The 16,248-nt window shown below is 38.7% G+C and overlaps 2 protein-coding genes across 2 annotated transcripts; one reads left to right on the forward strand and one right to left on the reverse strand.

Annotated features, from left to right (window-relative positions):
• Positions 1-32: 32 nt before the first annotated feature.
• Positions 33-9,445, reverse strand: LOC131939326 (protein Dr1-like). Its single transcript, XM_059297556.1, is given in 5 exon segments — positions 33-1,146; positions 1,430-1,593; positions 3,961-3,994; positions 3,996-4,193; positions 9,419-9,445. Coding segments are annotated over 4 exon segments (519 nt in total). The 5' UTR covers positions 9,419-9,445; the 3' UTR covers positions 33-1,023.
• Positions 9,446-12,179: 2,734 nt separating this feature from the next.
• Positions 12,180-15,104, forward strand: LOC131939350 (uncharacterized). The gene is made up of 5 exons (XM_059297629.1): positions 12,180-12,272; positions 13,080-13,194; positions 13,418-13,543; positions 13,923-14,043; positions 14,721-15,104. The coding sequence occupies exons 1-5, from the start codon at positions 12,216-12,218 to the stop codon at positions 14,962-14,964; spliced, it is 663 nt and encodes a 220-aa protein (XP_059153612.1). The 5' UTR covers positions 12,180-12,215; the 3' UTR covers positions 14,965-15,104.
• The last annotated feature ends 1,144 nt before the right edge of the window (positions 15,105-16,248 follow it).

Here is a 16,248-nt window from a genome sequence, read left to right on the forward strand (position 1 = left end):
AAAAAATGGAAAAAAAAATACCTGGGCAAATAAAAACTTTAAAAAACGTTTTTTTAATCCAAGACTTTTGTAAATATTAATTATTTAAGGCTTCCATGGGCTGTTTGTGGTTTATTTCAATTTCCTTTTTTTGAGTGATTAAATGTATTTGTTAAATGCAGTTGGTGATTTCCCCACTGTAAATGTTGTTTGCTACAGCCACTACATATGAGAACTTTTGACTGAACTAGAATTTTTTTTATTGAAAAATGTGTTCAAAGTTTAAAAAAGCATTTCATCTTAAATTAGGCTTCACAATAAAGACAAAATATTATACAAAATGTTTTTGATTATTTTGTTTAGCTCATGTAAGCAACATTTGGCCACCAAATTTTGATTACATGATGCCACACTCCCAGAACTGACAAACACCACCTAGACCAAAACCTTTCTCCTTGCCAGAAGGAAATAGAACATGAAGTTGTGTGGACGTGTCATTTGATGAAACATTGCATTTTGACAAAAACAATTTTTTAATTGCAACATACAAGTATATTGATGCTAAATTTAACATCAGGATCTCTCTCTCACATACACAAAAGCCAACCAAACACCACTGTTTGGATGCCATGGAAACAAGCAAAAGCAGTTGGTCAAAACTTTGATAATCAGGTCAATCAAACACTGAACACACAGACTTCCATTCATCAACTGGTAGTTGCCCTGCCACTCACAACACATACACACACAGATGTGCTAAGAATAGTCGTCACTTGATGTCAGATGTGCTAAGAATAGTCGTCACTTGAGGTCAGATGTGCTAAGAATAGTCGTCACTTGATGTCAGATGTGCTAAGAATAGTCGTCACTTGAGGTCAGATGTGCTAAGAATAGTCGTCACTTGAGGTCAGATGTGCTAAGAATAGTCGTCACTTGAGGTCAGATGTGCTAAGAATAGTCGTCACTTGAGGTCAGATGTGCTAAGAATAGTCGTCACTTCAGGTCAGATGTGCTAAGAATAGTCGTCACTTGAGGTCAGATGTGCTAAGAATAGTCGTCACTTTCATCAGGTGGTTGTTGTTGCAACTGTTGTTGTTGCTGTTGTTGTAACGCCAACTGCATCTGCATCCACTGCTGCTGGTCAAGTAGGGCTTGTTCCTGTCTGGCCTGGAAAATCAGTTTTAATTAGTCTTGTACTTAATTAAAGCTTTAATTAGCACAGTTTTAATTAGTCTTGTACTAAAGCTGTAATTAGCACAGTTTTAATTAGTCTTGTACTTAATTAAAGCTTTAATTAGCAGTTTTAATGAGTCTTGTACTTAAAGCTTTAATTAGCACCTTGATGGTCCATTTTGTTAGTCACCTAGCCATCTAATTAAATCTTTAATTAGCACCTTGCTGGTCCATTTTGTTAGTCACTTAGCCATCTAATTAAAGCTTTGAGTCAAACCTTTTCAAACAGTTCCTGCTGTTGCCGTAGCAACTCCTCCTCAGGGATCCCCAGATTTTCCAGGCGAGAACTCCCTCTGCGTTTCTTTGCAGCCACGGCCTTAGCTTCCTTGAGGACAGCTTTGGCTTCATTTTTATAAGCTCCAAATCCCAAAGTTTCTAGCGCTGAGGGCACAAAGCAACCAATGCTTCAGAAATACATGAACAAAGGGTAAGAAAAACTATTCAAGTAAATTACAAAAATAATACTACAGACACTCACTAGGGGAACTAGAAGATTCGTCTAGCTTTTCAACTATTGTTGGCATTCTTCGCAGCAAATGAAGAAGGGTTACCTGTTCATGGGGCAAGTAGAGTTCACCTGTTTCTGTCACCTCAGCATAAGAAGGGATGTGGTCAGCACTTTGCCCAGCCACCTTTACTTTCCTTAACATGAGTCAGGTACCCATTAGAGCTGGGTGAACTCTGCCATCAGACAGACTTAAGTCTGGGATCTGAACTCAAAAACCTAAATGGATGTCCCCTAGCTAGACATCCTTCAAGTAACTGTGTCAGGTACCCATTAGAGCTGAGTGAACTCTGCCATCAGACAGACTTGAGCCTGAACTCAAAAACCTAAATGGATGTCCCCTAGCTAGACATCCTTCAAGTAACTGTGTCAGGTACCCATTAGAGCTGAGTGAACTCTGCCATCAGACAGACTTGAGCCTGAACTCAAAAGCCCAAATGGATGTCCCCTAGCTAGACATCCTTCAAGTAACTGAGTCAGGTACCCATTAGAGCTGGGTGAACTCTGCCATCAGACAGACTTAAGCCTGGGATCTGAACTCAAAAACCTAAATGGATGTCCCCTAGCTAGACATCCTTCAAGTAACTGTGTCAGGTACCCATTAGAGCTGAGTGAACTCTGCCATCAGACAGACTTGAGCCTGAACTCAAAAACCTAAATGGATGTCCCCTAGCTAGACATCCTTCAAGTAACTGTGTCAGGTACCCATTAGAGCTGAGTGAACTCTGCCATCAGACAGACTTGAGCCTGGGATATGAACTCAAAAACCTAAATGGATGTCCCCTAGCTAGACATCCTTCAAGTAACTGTGTCAGGTACCCATTAGAGCTGAGTGAACTCTGCCATCAGACAGACTTGAGCCTGAACTCAAAAGCCCAAATGGATGTCCCCTAGCTAGACATCCTTCAAGTAACTGTGTCAGGTACCCATTAGAGCTGAGTGAACTCTGCCATCAGACAGACTTGAGCTTGAACTCAAAAACCTAAATGGATGTCCCCTAGCTAGACATCCTTCAAGTAACTGTGTCAGGTACCCATTAGAGCTGAGTGAACTCTGCCATCAGACAGACTTGAGCTTGAACTCAAAAACCTAAATGGATGTCCCCTAGCTAGACATCCTTCAAGTAACTGTGTCAGGTACCCATTAGAGCTGAGTGAACTCTGCCATCAGACAGACTTGAGCCTGAACTCAAAAGCCCAAATGGATGTCCCCTAGCTAGACATCCTTCAAGTAACTGTGTCAGGTACCCATTAGAGCTGAGTGAACTCTGCCATCAGACAGACTTAAGCCTGGGATCTGAACTCAAAAACCTAAATGGATGTCCCCTAGCTAGACATCCTTCAAGTAACTGTGTCAGGTACCCATTAGAGCTGAGTGAACTCTGCCATCAGACAGACTTGAGCCTGGGATCTGAACTCAAAAACCTAAATGGATGTCCCCTAGCTAGACATCCTTCAAGTAACTGTGTCAGGTACCCATTAGAGCTGAGTGAACTCTGCCATCAGACAGACTTGAGCCTGAACTCAAAAGCCCAAATGGATGTCCCCTAGCTAGACATCCTTCAAGTAACTGTGTCAGGTACCCATTAGAGCTGAGTGAACTCTGCCATCAGACAGACTTGAGCCTGAACTCAAAAGCCCAAATGGATGTCCCCTAGCTAGACATCCTTCAAGTAACTGTGTCAGGTACCCATTAGAGCTGAGTGAACTCTGCCATCAGACAGACTTAAGCCTGGGATCTGAACTCAAAAACCTAAATGGATGTCCCCTAGCTAGACATCCTTCAAGTAACTGTGTCAGGTACCCATTAGAGCTGAGTGAACTCTGCCATCAGACAGACTTGAGCTTGAACTCAAAAACCTAAATGGATGTCCCCTAGCTAGACATCCTTCAAGTAACTGTGTCAGGTACCCATTAGAGCTGAGTGAACTCTGCCATCAGACAGACTTGAGCCTGAACTCAAAAGCCCAAATGGATGTCCCCTAGCTAGACATCCTTCAAGTAACTGTGTCAGGTACCCATTAGAGCTGAGTGAACTCTGCCATCAGACAGACTTGAGCCTGAACTCAAAAACCCAAATGGATGTCCCCTAGCTAGACATCCTTCAAGTAACTGTGTCAGGTACCCATTAGAGCTGAGTGAACTCTGCTATCAGACAGACTTGAACTCAAAAACCTAAATGGATGTCCCCTAGCTAGACATCCTTCAAGTAACTGTGTCCACACAGCTAGAGTTGTGACAGACCTGTGACAATGTGATCAGGAGAAATGGTTTTTTTTGTTTTGCTTGACACAAATCTCGTTGGCCTCGGATGAAATGAGGTGAATGAACTCTGTGCAGCAGTTGAGGATCAGCTCCCTGGCGTCATTGGCCACCCGGATGTTGGGCAGCAGCTCTTTGATCATTTTGTTGAGCGCAGCCCGGGGGATGCTCAGGTCGTCATCTGGCTGGGGCTGGTTTTCTCTTGCCTCTGCCATCTGGAAACATTGGCACAAATTAAACCCTGTCTATATTACTCTGCTTCAGTGATTAGACATTGGCTTCAGAAATTAATTATCTCATAAATTTTGTAAGACTTCAGAAATTAATGACCCCTAAATTGAGGCCAAAACCATTTCAAATAGTTATTGACCAAGCTATGACGTATGCTGATAATTAAAGTCAATATAAACTCATGGTGAACCCTCGACCGCGTTGTAGCGATTTTCTCCCGCTGACAATCACCCCTATTTAATTGGAACTGTCCTAATGCTTTGTTATGGCTGTTTTTACCTTTTCTAATTAAAACGCGCATTCATAAAAAAAAAATTAGTAGATCTAGATCTAGCTCTAATTCTAGTGTTTTCCTAACGTTTTAGTGTGTTTCGGTTGTGTTTATAATAAAATACGCTCAACTGGAGGTGAACGTGAAGCGGGGAATATAATACAATTAAATGGAGTTTTATAAAAGCGGTAAAACTCCATTTTAGCGTATTTTATTAGCCGCTTCACGTTCCCTCCGGTTGAGCGTATTTTATTATAAACACAACCAAAACGCACAAAAACGTTAGGAAAACATTGGGCTTATTTCTTTATGAGTTTTGATTTAGTTTTGATAATTTACTTTTGTAAAACTTGAGAAAATCCAAATTTGGAATATTGAATGTGACAAATAAACTTTTATGAACCCACAATGACCCCAAAACTGAGGCCAACACCATTTCAAATAGCTATAGCCCAAGCTATGACGTATGCTGATAATTAGATTAAAGTCAATGTGAACTCATGGTGAACCCTCGACTGTGTAAGTGTAGGGATTTTGGAACGGGTGTGGGGAAATTGCGAGACGCGAAAAGCGAAATGGCGAGGCGGGAAAATGCGAGAAGGGCGCGAAAACGGTCGGTCACGTGACTTTTTTGTCTCGCATTTTACCACAAGCCGATACTTACGCTGGGTGGTGTTGAAATGCGAAGATTTCTGCGAAAAATTTACCGCACCCGATTTTCAGTGGTATTTGGTCCAGACTTCAAAGACGTTTCGTTTACATTGTTAAAACTTCCGATTTTTCCGTCGCTAGACATACTGATGATTTGTCAACTCCCCCCATCTTTTGTGTCGACTTAGAATACCACCTTGTTCGAAACCGACGGAAATACCACCGAAGATAGATCAACTTCTGTCTTTTGTGTGGAACGCCGAGGCCGCCTGATTTACCGTCTTTGAAGATCGCCGTGCCCGGATCCGCTGCCGCCGCAAACATATTTTCTATTGTTGCATAGAAATTTTGTATTATAGCCGCCGCCTACGATTTTTTTCTAGCTTTTTTTACCATATAAATCTAAGCACAAGGAAATGCCTACATCATTTGGATACAACAAAATAAATTGACGTCACCGATATTATCAGTTGCTCGTGCTATATCGTAAGCTACGGGCCTACTTCAAATATTTTTAAAACCAAGTTGAACTTATCTGAATTTTTTGGTTTTGGTGATGGTGTTATTTGGGGTCTTCCATAAATGACGTCACACTCGTAGGGGGGGGGGTCTGTAATTTTATGACGATGTGTGTTGAGGGGAAGGAGGGGGGGGGGGTTAGATGTGAAGTCACACTATAAAAAAGCAATGTTAGAAAAAGAATATTAGACGTTTTTTCGCGTTTTAGATAACTGTTTTAATACATTGTAATAGGAATTGATTAAAATACTCTATTTTGACCGAAATTAGACAAGATTTTGGGAAAATATCGATGTTTTTAAAAAACTCAACTGCTGGTGACAACAATGAGCAAGACATTGCCAAAATTACAGAAATGATAAAAAATACAAATTATAAAAAACGGAAAACAGATGTTGAGCGTGCGGATGATGATGATGAGAACATGGGTGCCATTGTTGTTTGTGGGATGAACGAGGTCAACTGTGATGAGAATGTGAAATGTTGTGAATGTGGATTGGAAGAAGTAGCAAAAGAAAAATGTATAAATGGGAGTCTAATGAACTGGGTTGGGTGTACTATGTGTGAAAGATGGTGTCACGAGGTGTGTTTAAGGACTGTTTCAGAAGATTTTGTTTGTAAATTTTGTTTGTAATTAAAATTACTTAATAAAAAAATAAATTGCACTTTTTGGAATTTGTTAGGGTAAAGGAGGGCGTTAAGAGCCGTGTGGTATTAAGCCCCAATCAACACCCCACCCCCACAAAACCCCCAATAACACTGCTAATCTACTTCTGAGGTAACAACCACTGCTGTTCTTTGATAACAGAGAAGCAGAGGATTCATTTTATGTAATTTATGACACACTTGGTCCAATAGGGAGAGGATGAGACAGGATTTAATCCCACTGCTCTTTCCCTAAAATTTCTCATCTCCTTAAAACCATTTTGTGAACTTTTTTTCCAAATAGACATAACTTGGGTAACTTCACTTTGTAATAAACCAAATGAGTTTTTCAAGCCCATTCTTTGTTCCTGTATTAGAGCATTGGTTGTTGTACATTTTAACACTATTTTTATAGCTATGGCTAGAATAGTTTTATTTTGGTGAATTTTTTTTGCACAGTGATTATTGGTGCCAGAACAAAATGGCCGACATTAGTCCCATTTTACCATGCTATAAAGTTTTTATCATTATCAGAGTATAACTTGACTGATCATTACCATAATGGTTTTATTTGTTAGATAATAACTAAATCTACATGAATACATTAATTTTGTTCACTAGCTTGCCTGTTTAGAAAAGTTATAACAGATACTGTTATGTGGCTCTTGAAACCCTATGTGCAAGTTTCTCATTTATTAGACCACTGAATATGACACTGGTATAGGAATAGTTAACACAAAATGTATTAATTGTTAAACAGACTTGTGTCTAAATGATAGAAATACTAATCTAACCTGCTAAAAAGTAAAAATTCAGTCACCTCATGTTAGCAAGGTAATTTTTAAAATGGTATGAGTACTTATTACCCCTAAGGGGCAATACAGCCGACTCAGCCCCCACCTGTTTCTAACCAACCATAAAACTTCTAATCTCTTTGTAGGTAACAGGAATAAATGTTCTTAGGTCTCAGCCAATCTGGGGTGGTGTGTTATGTAATTTATGACCCTCATGGTCAAGCAGGGAAGTAAACAGACATATTAATACCACTGCTCCCCCCTTACAATTTCTTACCCCCATGATACCCAGCCCCCACCAGTTTCTGGCCCACCATAAAACTTCATCTCTTGGTAGGTAACATGCTCAGGGGGCGGGGGGGGGGGGGGGGGGGGTGGGGCATGTTATGTAATATATGACCTTCATGGTCTAGCAGGGTGGAGACCAAAGAGGAATCAGTACCACTGCTCTCCCCTCACAATTTCCCACCCCCATGATAGCCAGACCGCACCTGTATCTAACCCACCATAAAACTTCATCTCTTTGTAGGTAACATGGACTTAGTTCTTAGATCTCAGCCAACCAGAGATAGCATCTCCTTATGTAATTTATGGCCCTCAGGGTCCAGCAAGGAGAACAAAGGGGAAACCAGTACCACTGCTCTCCCCTCAACATTTCTCACCTCCATGTTATGTTATGTAATGTATAGCACACATGGCTTATCAGGGGAAAGCATTAAGGCAGATTAGTTAGTACCACCCCTTTTTACATACAAGAATGTTAACTCTGGACAGCTACACACAAGTATACTAGCTTCACACTAGGCATACTAATGTTGCCTACTGTAAACTACTAGACTGTAGGCCCTATGTAGTATGTACACCTGCAATTGTATCAATTGTAGACTGGGCCCATTGGGGCCTAGTGATAGCTAGTATCAGTTAAAGTGTGTGTACACAGCATTAACTATTTTAAGGTTAGAAATTAATTATTTTTATTGCGGAGTTAGTCTAAACTAGGAGATAATACTTATTGCCCCATTGCCCGGCTCCTTTCACCCCAAATGCTGATTTCGGGGGTATGACAATAAATGTTCAATTAAACCCATTTAGAGTATATTTAATAGACTTTGTTATTATTTTTATAATGTGTAAGATATGTTAGAATAATTTTGCCATATTTTCAATACTAAAAAATTCTTAGATTAGTAGAAATCTTTGAAAATGTACCGGTGCTAAAAAGTGTGGCTCTTAACGCCCTCCTTTACCCTATACTTTTACACTTTTTGCAAGTACAAAAATCCATAAATATATGTTGCAAAATATCTCTCCTGCTGACAAGATTATACCAATTCACAATGACACAGCTCACGTTTGTATAAACATGAGCGGGCTAGATTTTTAAATTAATGCCGACTGAGACGGGATTTTCCTCTCGCTAACAAGAGCGGGCGATGACAGTAGCACAGCAACGATGTTAGGATTTTTAAATAGATAGATCTAGATATAGATCTATCTATCTTCTTAGTATCTAGATAAAAAATAACAACATACAACACTCGTGTTAAAGGGTATGGTTATGATTGTTTATTTTAAAACAAAAAAAAAATAATTTAAATAAATAAAGATGGAAAAAATAAGGAAAATTTTTTTTCGCAAAAAGTGTCTCGCTATTTACCCTTAATTCCGCAGGTATGTCTCGCATTACCTTCTCGCATTTTCCCGCCTCGCCATTTCGCTTTTCGCGTCTCGCAATTTCCCCACACCCTTTTGGAACTGTCCTAAAGCTTTTAATGTTTTTTTTTACCTTTTCTAATTAGCCTAAAACTCACATTCATATAATAAAAAAAAAGATCTAGCTCTTAATCTTATCCTAGTGTTTTCCTTAAGTTTTTGTGTTTCGGTTGTGTTTATCATAAAATACGCTCAACCGGAGGTGAACGTGAAGCGGCGAATAAAATACGCTAAAATAGAGTTTTACCGCTTTTATTTTTATTAGGCCTATTGTAAAATATTATTCCCAGTCGTATTAAGCAAAAAATGACAGCCGACTGTGAATAGCCAGTATTGGGCATTGGGGGCTATTCACAGTCGGCTGGGAATATCCCCAATCAATACTGCTATTCAACAACCGGCTGGGAATAGCCTTTAATATTTAATTTAAGAACCTTGGGTTTTATTTCTTACATTATTTAGGTCGAATTAAAACATTCATAACTCGACCAAATCTAGTCTACATCTAGACTAGGTCTATAAATTTAGAAATAGATTATCTATCTAGATCTCTCTACTTCTTAGTTAAACGGTGAGTACTGAGTAGATCTGTAGATTTATGATTTATTATCATTACTTTCTCCTGTTAAACGGAATGTCGTAGATCTAGTAAAGGCAGCTCTAAACGACGAGATCTAGAATCTAGCACTAAACAAACTTCCACTAAATCGCCATGTCGTTATCGGCTTGTAAAAAAAAACAAAAAAAAACGTAGATCTCTACGTTCAGAAGATCATCATAAAAAATAACAATCTAGATCTATTTTACCATTTTAAGCTTTTTCCTTAAAAAATAAACAAATAATAGGCCTACACTATTAACAAGGAACCACTTAAATAAGATCTCTAGAAAACTTGACAATAATCAATCAATAACGTTACATGGCAGCAATGAGTGAATGATTGTAGGAAAAAAAGTCACAGGAAAAAAAAAACACAGGAAAAAAAAACACAGAAAAAAAGTCACAGGAAAAAAAGTCACAGGAAAAAAAGTCACAGGAAAAAAAGTCACAAATATATATTTGCATGATATTTGTTAATACTTTTATGTATTAAATATTTAGAGAGTGTAAATTAACTTAGGATTAATTAAATGTAATGTAATGTGTGTAGGCTGTATACGCATAGGAATTTTTATAATTCGTCTAAAAATATTTAGTATGAAGTATGTAGATTGTAATTATTTTAAATTTAAGATTAGTAGAATTTAAAAGAATGCGCCTAAGTCCACGTTTTTCATCGTGTTATTTTTTAAAACACCAATATTAAATTACCGTGAAATGGTAAGTTCATATGACTTGCTGCCCTCAACTCATGGCAACAATAGATATGTTTAGTTCAACCACCTTTACTGCCCACATTTATCACGCTCATTACATAACAAAACTTAGGATCAAAACAGACAGCCGACAAGGTTCAAAGGCTGTCATTGACGCATAACGTCAACAACACAAAATATGTTCGGACAATGCCTACTGAGGAGAGGCCGACCAGAGAATAGCCTACGGCAAAATGCGCCTAAATTTCTTTTATAATTAACTTTTCTACCGCGTATTTAACTAAATACGTAACAAAAGTTGAGATTGCTGTGTTAATTATCTTAGAGTATTTTTACTTACAATTGTTATAAATCATAATGCTTTTAACGTCTATAAATAATTTATGCTATAAAAAATACAAACCACAACAATAAACATACAAAACTTTACAATTCTTAATAAATTAATAAAAATATTTCTAAAAAGATTTTTGTGACTTTTTTTCTGTGACTTTATTTCTGTGACTTTTTTTCCGATAAAATTTTTCCACTGTGACTTTTTTTCTGTGACTTTTTTTCCTAGCAAAAACTGTGACTTTTTTTCTGTGTTTTTTTTTCCTGTGACTTTTTTTCCGTTTACCGAGTGAATGGGGGCGCGGTCAGCAATGGATGACACCCGCCTAGTGACGCCACTCAGATGCGAAGCTAAGGGGGGGGGTGTTTTAAATTTTATGGGTTTTTTTTTCACGAACTAATTCTGATTGTTGTTTAGAATGGATAATCAAAAGAACACAAGAAACTCAGAATAAAATAACGTTAGTATAGACGTTCACATTTTTAAAATCAAGAAACGTACGACTGATTAAAAGATAGATCGGTTGTCATGCACCATATTCGATTGCCAGAAATCAATTGCAGTTATGCTGGGTGCTAAAAATAATTAACCATTTGTCACTTGTGTGATCACACACAAAGAAATCGATAAATGGCAGATTTTACAGGTTTGGACACCGTTTGGTGGACCCAAGTAATCGGATATCTAGACGTGAAATTGCGTCGTGCACACATATTTGGTTTATCATATTTTTTTTTAATCTATCGAACAGTTGCAGCAGATTTTGGTGTCAGAACATGTTACCACACCCCCTCCCCCCTCTCCCCATATCCTTACCAAAAGGCAGACCCACAGGCACAGTGTTGGTAGGGCAAAGGGGTGGGTGAAGTACAGGGGTGGAAGGAGTAGACTGTAGAGGGTGTGGCTGTGTATATAGGACTAGTGTTATAATATGTTAGGGAATGGGGACGAACAGCTGTGGTAGGGCTGGTAAGTTGAGGAATACTATAGTAATACATCCAGTGGCGTATTCAATGACAGAGAGGGTTTCTGTTGGATAGGTCTCGCGTCATTTAGTTTTTGGGAGATTCGGTTTTTTAGCCTCAAATAAATTTTGGTCAAAAATTCTACTGTCGAAATCCTCTTAACGTAATTCTATTGTCGAAACTGTATTGCCCAATAGTGTGTTTTGTAATTTTTGTTGTCAAATTTTTGTTGTTTTAAAAGTGCGTTTGTGCACCGTATTGGGTGTGTTTGTCGATTTGATCAAGCAAGTAGATGGATCACGACGATTTGATCAAGCCAGTAGATGGATCACGACGATTTGATCAAGCCAGTAGATGGATCACGACGATTTGATCAAGCCAGTAGATGGATCACGACGATTTGATCAAGCCAGTAGATGGATCACGACGATTTGATCAAGCCAGTAGATGGATCACGACAATTTGATCAAGCCAGTAGATGGATCACGACGATTTGATCAAGCCAGTAGATGGATCATGACAATTTGATCAAGCCAGTAGATGGATCACGACGATTTGATCAAGCCAGTAGATGGATCATGACAATTTGATCAAGCCAGTAGATGGATCACGACGATTTGGTCAAGCCAGTAGATGGATCATGACACGATCAGGTTAATCTCAGCAAGACACTGGTCAGGTGATCTTGTCGTTGTATCTGCCAATGGTTTGGCGCCAAACTCTGATGGAACACCATCTGTCGCGCCACCAACTGCTGTATATACAGCCGACATCAAGACGGACCACTCGAATCAAAGATGGCGTTCATCAAGTTATTTATAGTTTGTCTGTCTGTTGCGTACATCCATAGTCAGGTAAATTTACGTGGACATCTTGTGTGAGAGAGACGGACAAAGGAAGACATCTTGTGTGAGAGACAGACAAAGGAAGACATCTTGTGTTATAGAGACAGACAAAGTAAGACATCTTGTGTTATAGAGACAGACAAAGGAAGACATCTTGTTGTGAGAGAGACGGACAAAGGAAGACATCTTGTGTTATAGAGACAGACAAAGTAAGACATCTTGTTGTGAGAGAGACAGACAAAGGAAGACATCTTGTGTTATAGAGACAGACAAAGTAAGACATCTTGTGTTATAGAGACAGACAAAGTAAGACATCTTGTGTTATAGAGACAGACAAAGTAAGACATCTTGTGTTATAGAGACAGACAAAGTAAGACATCTTGTTGTGAGAGAGACAGACAAAGGAAGACATCTTGTGTGAGAGAGACAGACAAAGGAAGACATCTTGTGTTATAGAGACAGACAAAGTAAGACATCTTGTTGTGAGAGAGACAGACAAAGGAAGACATCTTGTGTTATAGAGACAGACAAAGTAAGACATCTTGTGTTATAGAGACAGACAAAGTAAGACATCTTGTGTTATAGAGACAGACAAAGTAAGACATCTTGTGTTATAGAGACAGACAAAGTAAGACATCTTGTTGTGAGAGAGACAGACAAAGGAAGACATCTTGTGTGAGAGAGACAGACAAAGGAAGACATCTTGTGTTATAGAGACAGACAAAGTAAGACATCTTGTTGTGAGAGAGACAGACAAAGGAAGACATTTTGTAAGATAAAGGCAGACACCAGACGCCATTTTCCCCTGTATTTCAGGCGATCAACCAGAACAACTACGACGCGTTTTATGACTTACAAACTGGCACCAACAAGGTGAACGAAAGCGTCAGCATTTATGTGCCTTTTACTGGATCTGGGTGTAGCTCCGTTGGTAGGTAGCCTAGTGTAGTGTAGCTACGTTGGTAGGTAGCCTACAGTCTGTTGCTGATGTACTTCCGTTTGTAAATTGTATGTAACATACATTCTACCTTTAATCCTATTTAACAAACCTTCTAACACTATATAATCAGCTGATAAACCTATGACGTATGAGTCAGTTGAACAATTAACCTATACTTTCTTGTACTCATAAACCTATACTTTCTTATTTGAAGGGGTTTTAAAAATCGCCTTGTCCAAGGATGACCTAAGGAAAAAACGTGTCTTGGTGGACCTTTTTATGACAAACCCAACAGGATGGGTTTTCGATTTGGGCGATTCGGATACTAACAATGGTTACGGTAAGTGGACCAATGTATAGACGCAGTGGCGTCACTAAGGTAGGGTGTCACCCGGTGTGACTCCCACCCCCCCCCCCCCCACAAGAAAGTATATATATATATATATATATATATATATATATATATATATATATATATATATACATATATATACACATACATATATTCCATGAATTTTACCAAAGAAGTAAACATTAAGTTAGCAGCGAATGAAATACATAGGCTTCGTCTTGGTGAGGGAGCGGGTAAAGCCATCCGAGATAGGGGGGAGGGTAACACCTGAATTACCGCACCGGGTGACTCCCGACTTAGTGACGCCACTGATAACCTTTCATGTGTAACTATACTTTGACTGACCAAACATTTGTTATGATCCCAGCTGGTGATGCTATGACCCAGAGTTCAGATGCCGAAGTTCAGGGGTTAAATGGCATCCTGTCTGCATACAACAGCGATAATGGTGGCAGTGGCCTCGCTTTCAGTTTGACCTACAACTACGTGTAAGAAAACTGAAAGTTTTTACTGATTTTGTAAAAAATACTTTGGAAGAATTTAGTTTCAATTTCAAAATATAGATCTAGCATTCTAGTCATAAATGTTAATATAACATTCTAGTCATAGATGTTAAGGGGTCGTCCATAAATGACGTCATACTCGTAGGGGGAAGTGGGGGGGGGGGGGGGGGTCAGTAATTTTGTGACGGTGTGTGATGAGGGAGAAAAGGGGGGGGGGGGGGGGTTCAGATGGTGTGGCGTCACTTTTTAGCATTATAAAAATAAGCAATGTTAGAAAACGAGTTTTAGCAGTTATTTCGCGTTTAAGAAAACGGTTTTAATAAATTATAATAGGAATTGATCAAAATACTTTCGGAAAAAATGTAATAAAAATTCAACTGTAATTTAGGCTGAGGTGTGACGTCATTTTAGGGAGGGGGGGGGGGTCTGGCTTTTTGTGACGACGTGTGACGGAGAGAAGGGGGAGGTAAAAATCGTCAAAAAAGCGTGACGTCATTTATGGATGACCCCTAATATAATATTCTAATTATAGATGTTAATAAAATATTCTGGTTACAGATGTTAATATAACCTTTAACCTTATATGTTGGTTTGAATGGCGTGGGGTTAGTATTTTAAAGGCAGCGAGCACTGTGGTCGTGTTTGCATATTTCTCCCAACAGAAACCGGTTGACGCTGGTTGCTGGGGACAGTCAGATTGTGTTCACCAAAGATGGCGACCCCACCACGACCAACTACTTCAACAGTCCTGGTCTTTACGGTCTCAATGGGCAGTGGCAGTGCGAGGGCACCGTCAACTATGACCTTTACTTAGGGGTCAACGGGGTCGTGTATGGGGCCCAGTACAATGGACGGACAGGAAGTGGTGTTTGCAAAGTTGGCATCAAAATACTACCTCAGATTTAAAACATTTCAAGAAATTATTCCAGAAATTCAAAGAAGAAGAAAATTCCACTCCAAATGTAAACGATTTTATCAAAATCTTACCCAAAGTTTAAATGGTTAAAAGTAATGAAAGTAGAATAAAAGAAGCATACTGAAACCTTCGTTTTGTGTGTGTATTTAATTCACCATTTAAATTAAATTAACACTGAATTCTGTCATTCAACATTGTAGGTCTACGCGGTTTTAACAACAGTTTCTTCCAGGCATCTCTTCTCTACCCTCCCCCCCCCCCCGAACGAAATGAAATTTACCTAGAAAAATTGTACTTTTAACAGTATCCGCCCCCCGAAAATTTTAGTCCACCCCCCCCCACGAAAATGTTAAGTGCCCCCCCCCCCCCCTCTCCGGAGAAAAAAGTTTGGAAGAAACACTGTTTAACAAATCCATTCCACGTTTAAGCAGTTTTAGCACATAATAAGCTAATTAAAAAAAATCAATTTTTCGTTCTTGTAGTGCAGGGATCTCCAAACTTTTCAGTCCGAGGGCCGCATTACCTATCAAATTTCAGTTCGGGGGCCAGTTTCTTACAGGCATGTCTTTAATTTTTCTGGGCAAAGTTCCTCAGCCATCACCAACAAACGATTCTTCCGTGGACAAAAAGATCTCCGCGGGCCGGATGAGTGGACTTTGCGGGCCGTAGTTTGGAGACCCCTGTTGTAGTGTGTTAACATGTTATGCGCCATATAGACCGCTGACCAGAGGCGTCACAAGGCGGGGGTGCGGACAGCACCGGGTGAAACCATTTAGGGGGTGACACCAAAACAAAAAAATTGCAAAATATATGGGTTGAAAAATTGTTTTTGCGAGTTCAATTAATGCTTAATTAGTGTGAAAAAGTCTCTTGAATAAAAATTGACAAATCCCGACAAGGGTGGGGAGGTGACAGATTGTGTTGCTCTCATTGTTTTTTTTATTGTAGTGTATATATATATGTATATATATATATATATATATATATATATATATATATATATATATATATATATATATATATATATATATATATATATATATATATATATATGTTTTGTTTAGAGTGATACATTTTTTGTTTTGTCGGCCCACATTGTGCTTTTTTTCTTATTTCTTAAGAGTTCTACTTTTATTTTACATCATAGCGAAGCAATGACAAACAGCTAATATATATATATATATATATATATATATATATATATATATATATATATATATATATATATATATATATATATATATACATATATATATATATATATATATATATAT

The sequence above is a fragment of the Physella acuta genome, unplaced genomic scaffold (genome assembly GCF_028476545.2).
Source record: "Physella acuta isolate Inbredline_101_S28 unplaced genomic scaffold, ASM2847654v3 ptg000275l, whole genome shotgun sequence".
NCBI lineage: Eukaryota > Metazoa > Mollusca > Gastropoda > Physidae > Physella > Physella acuta.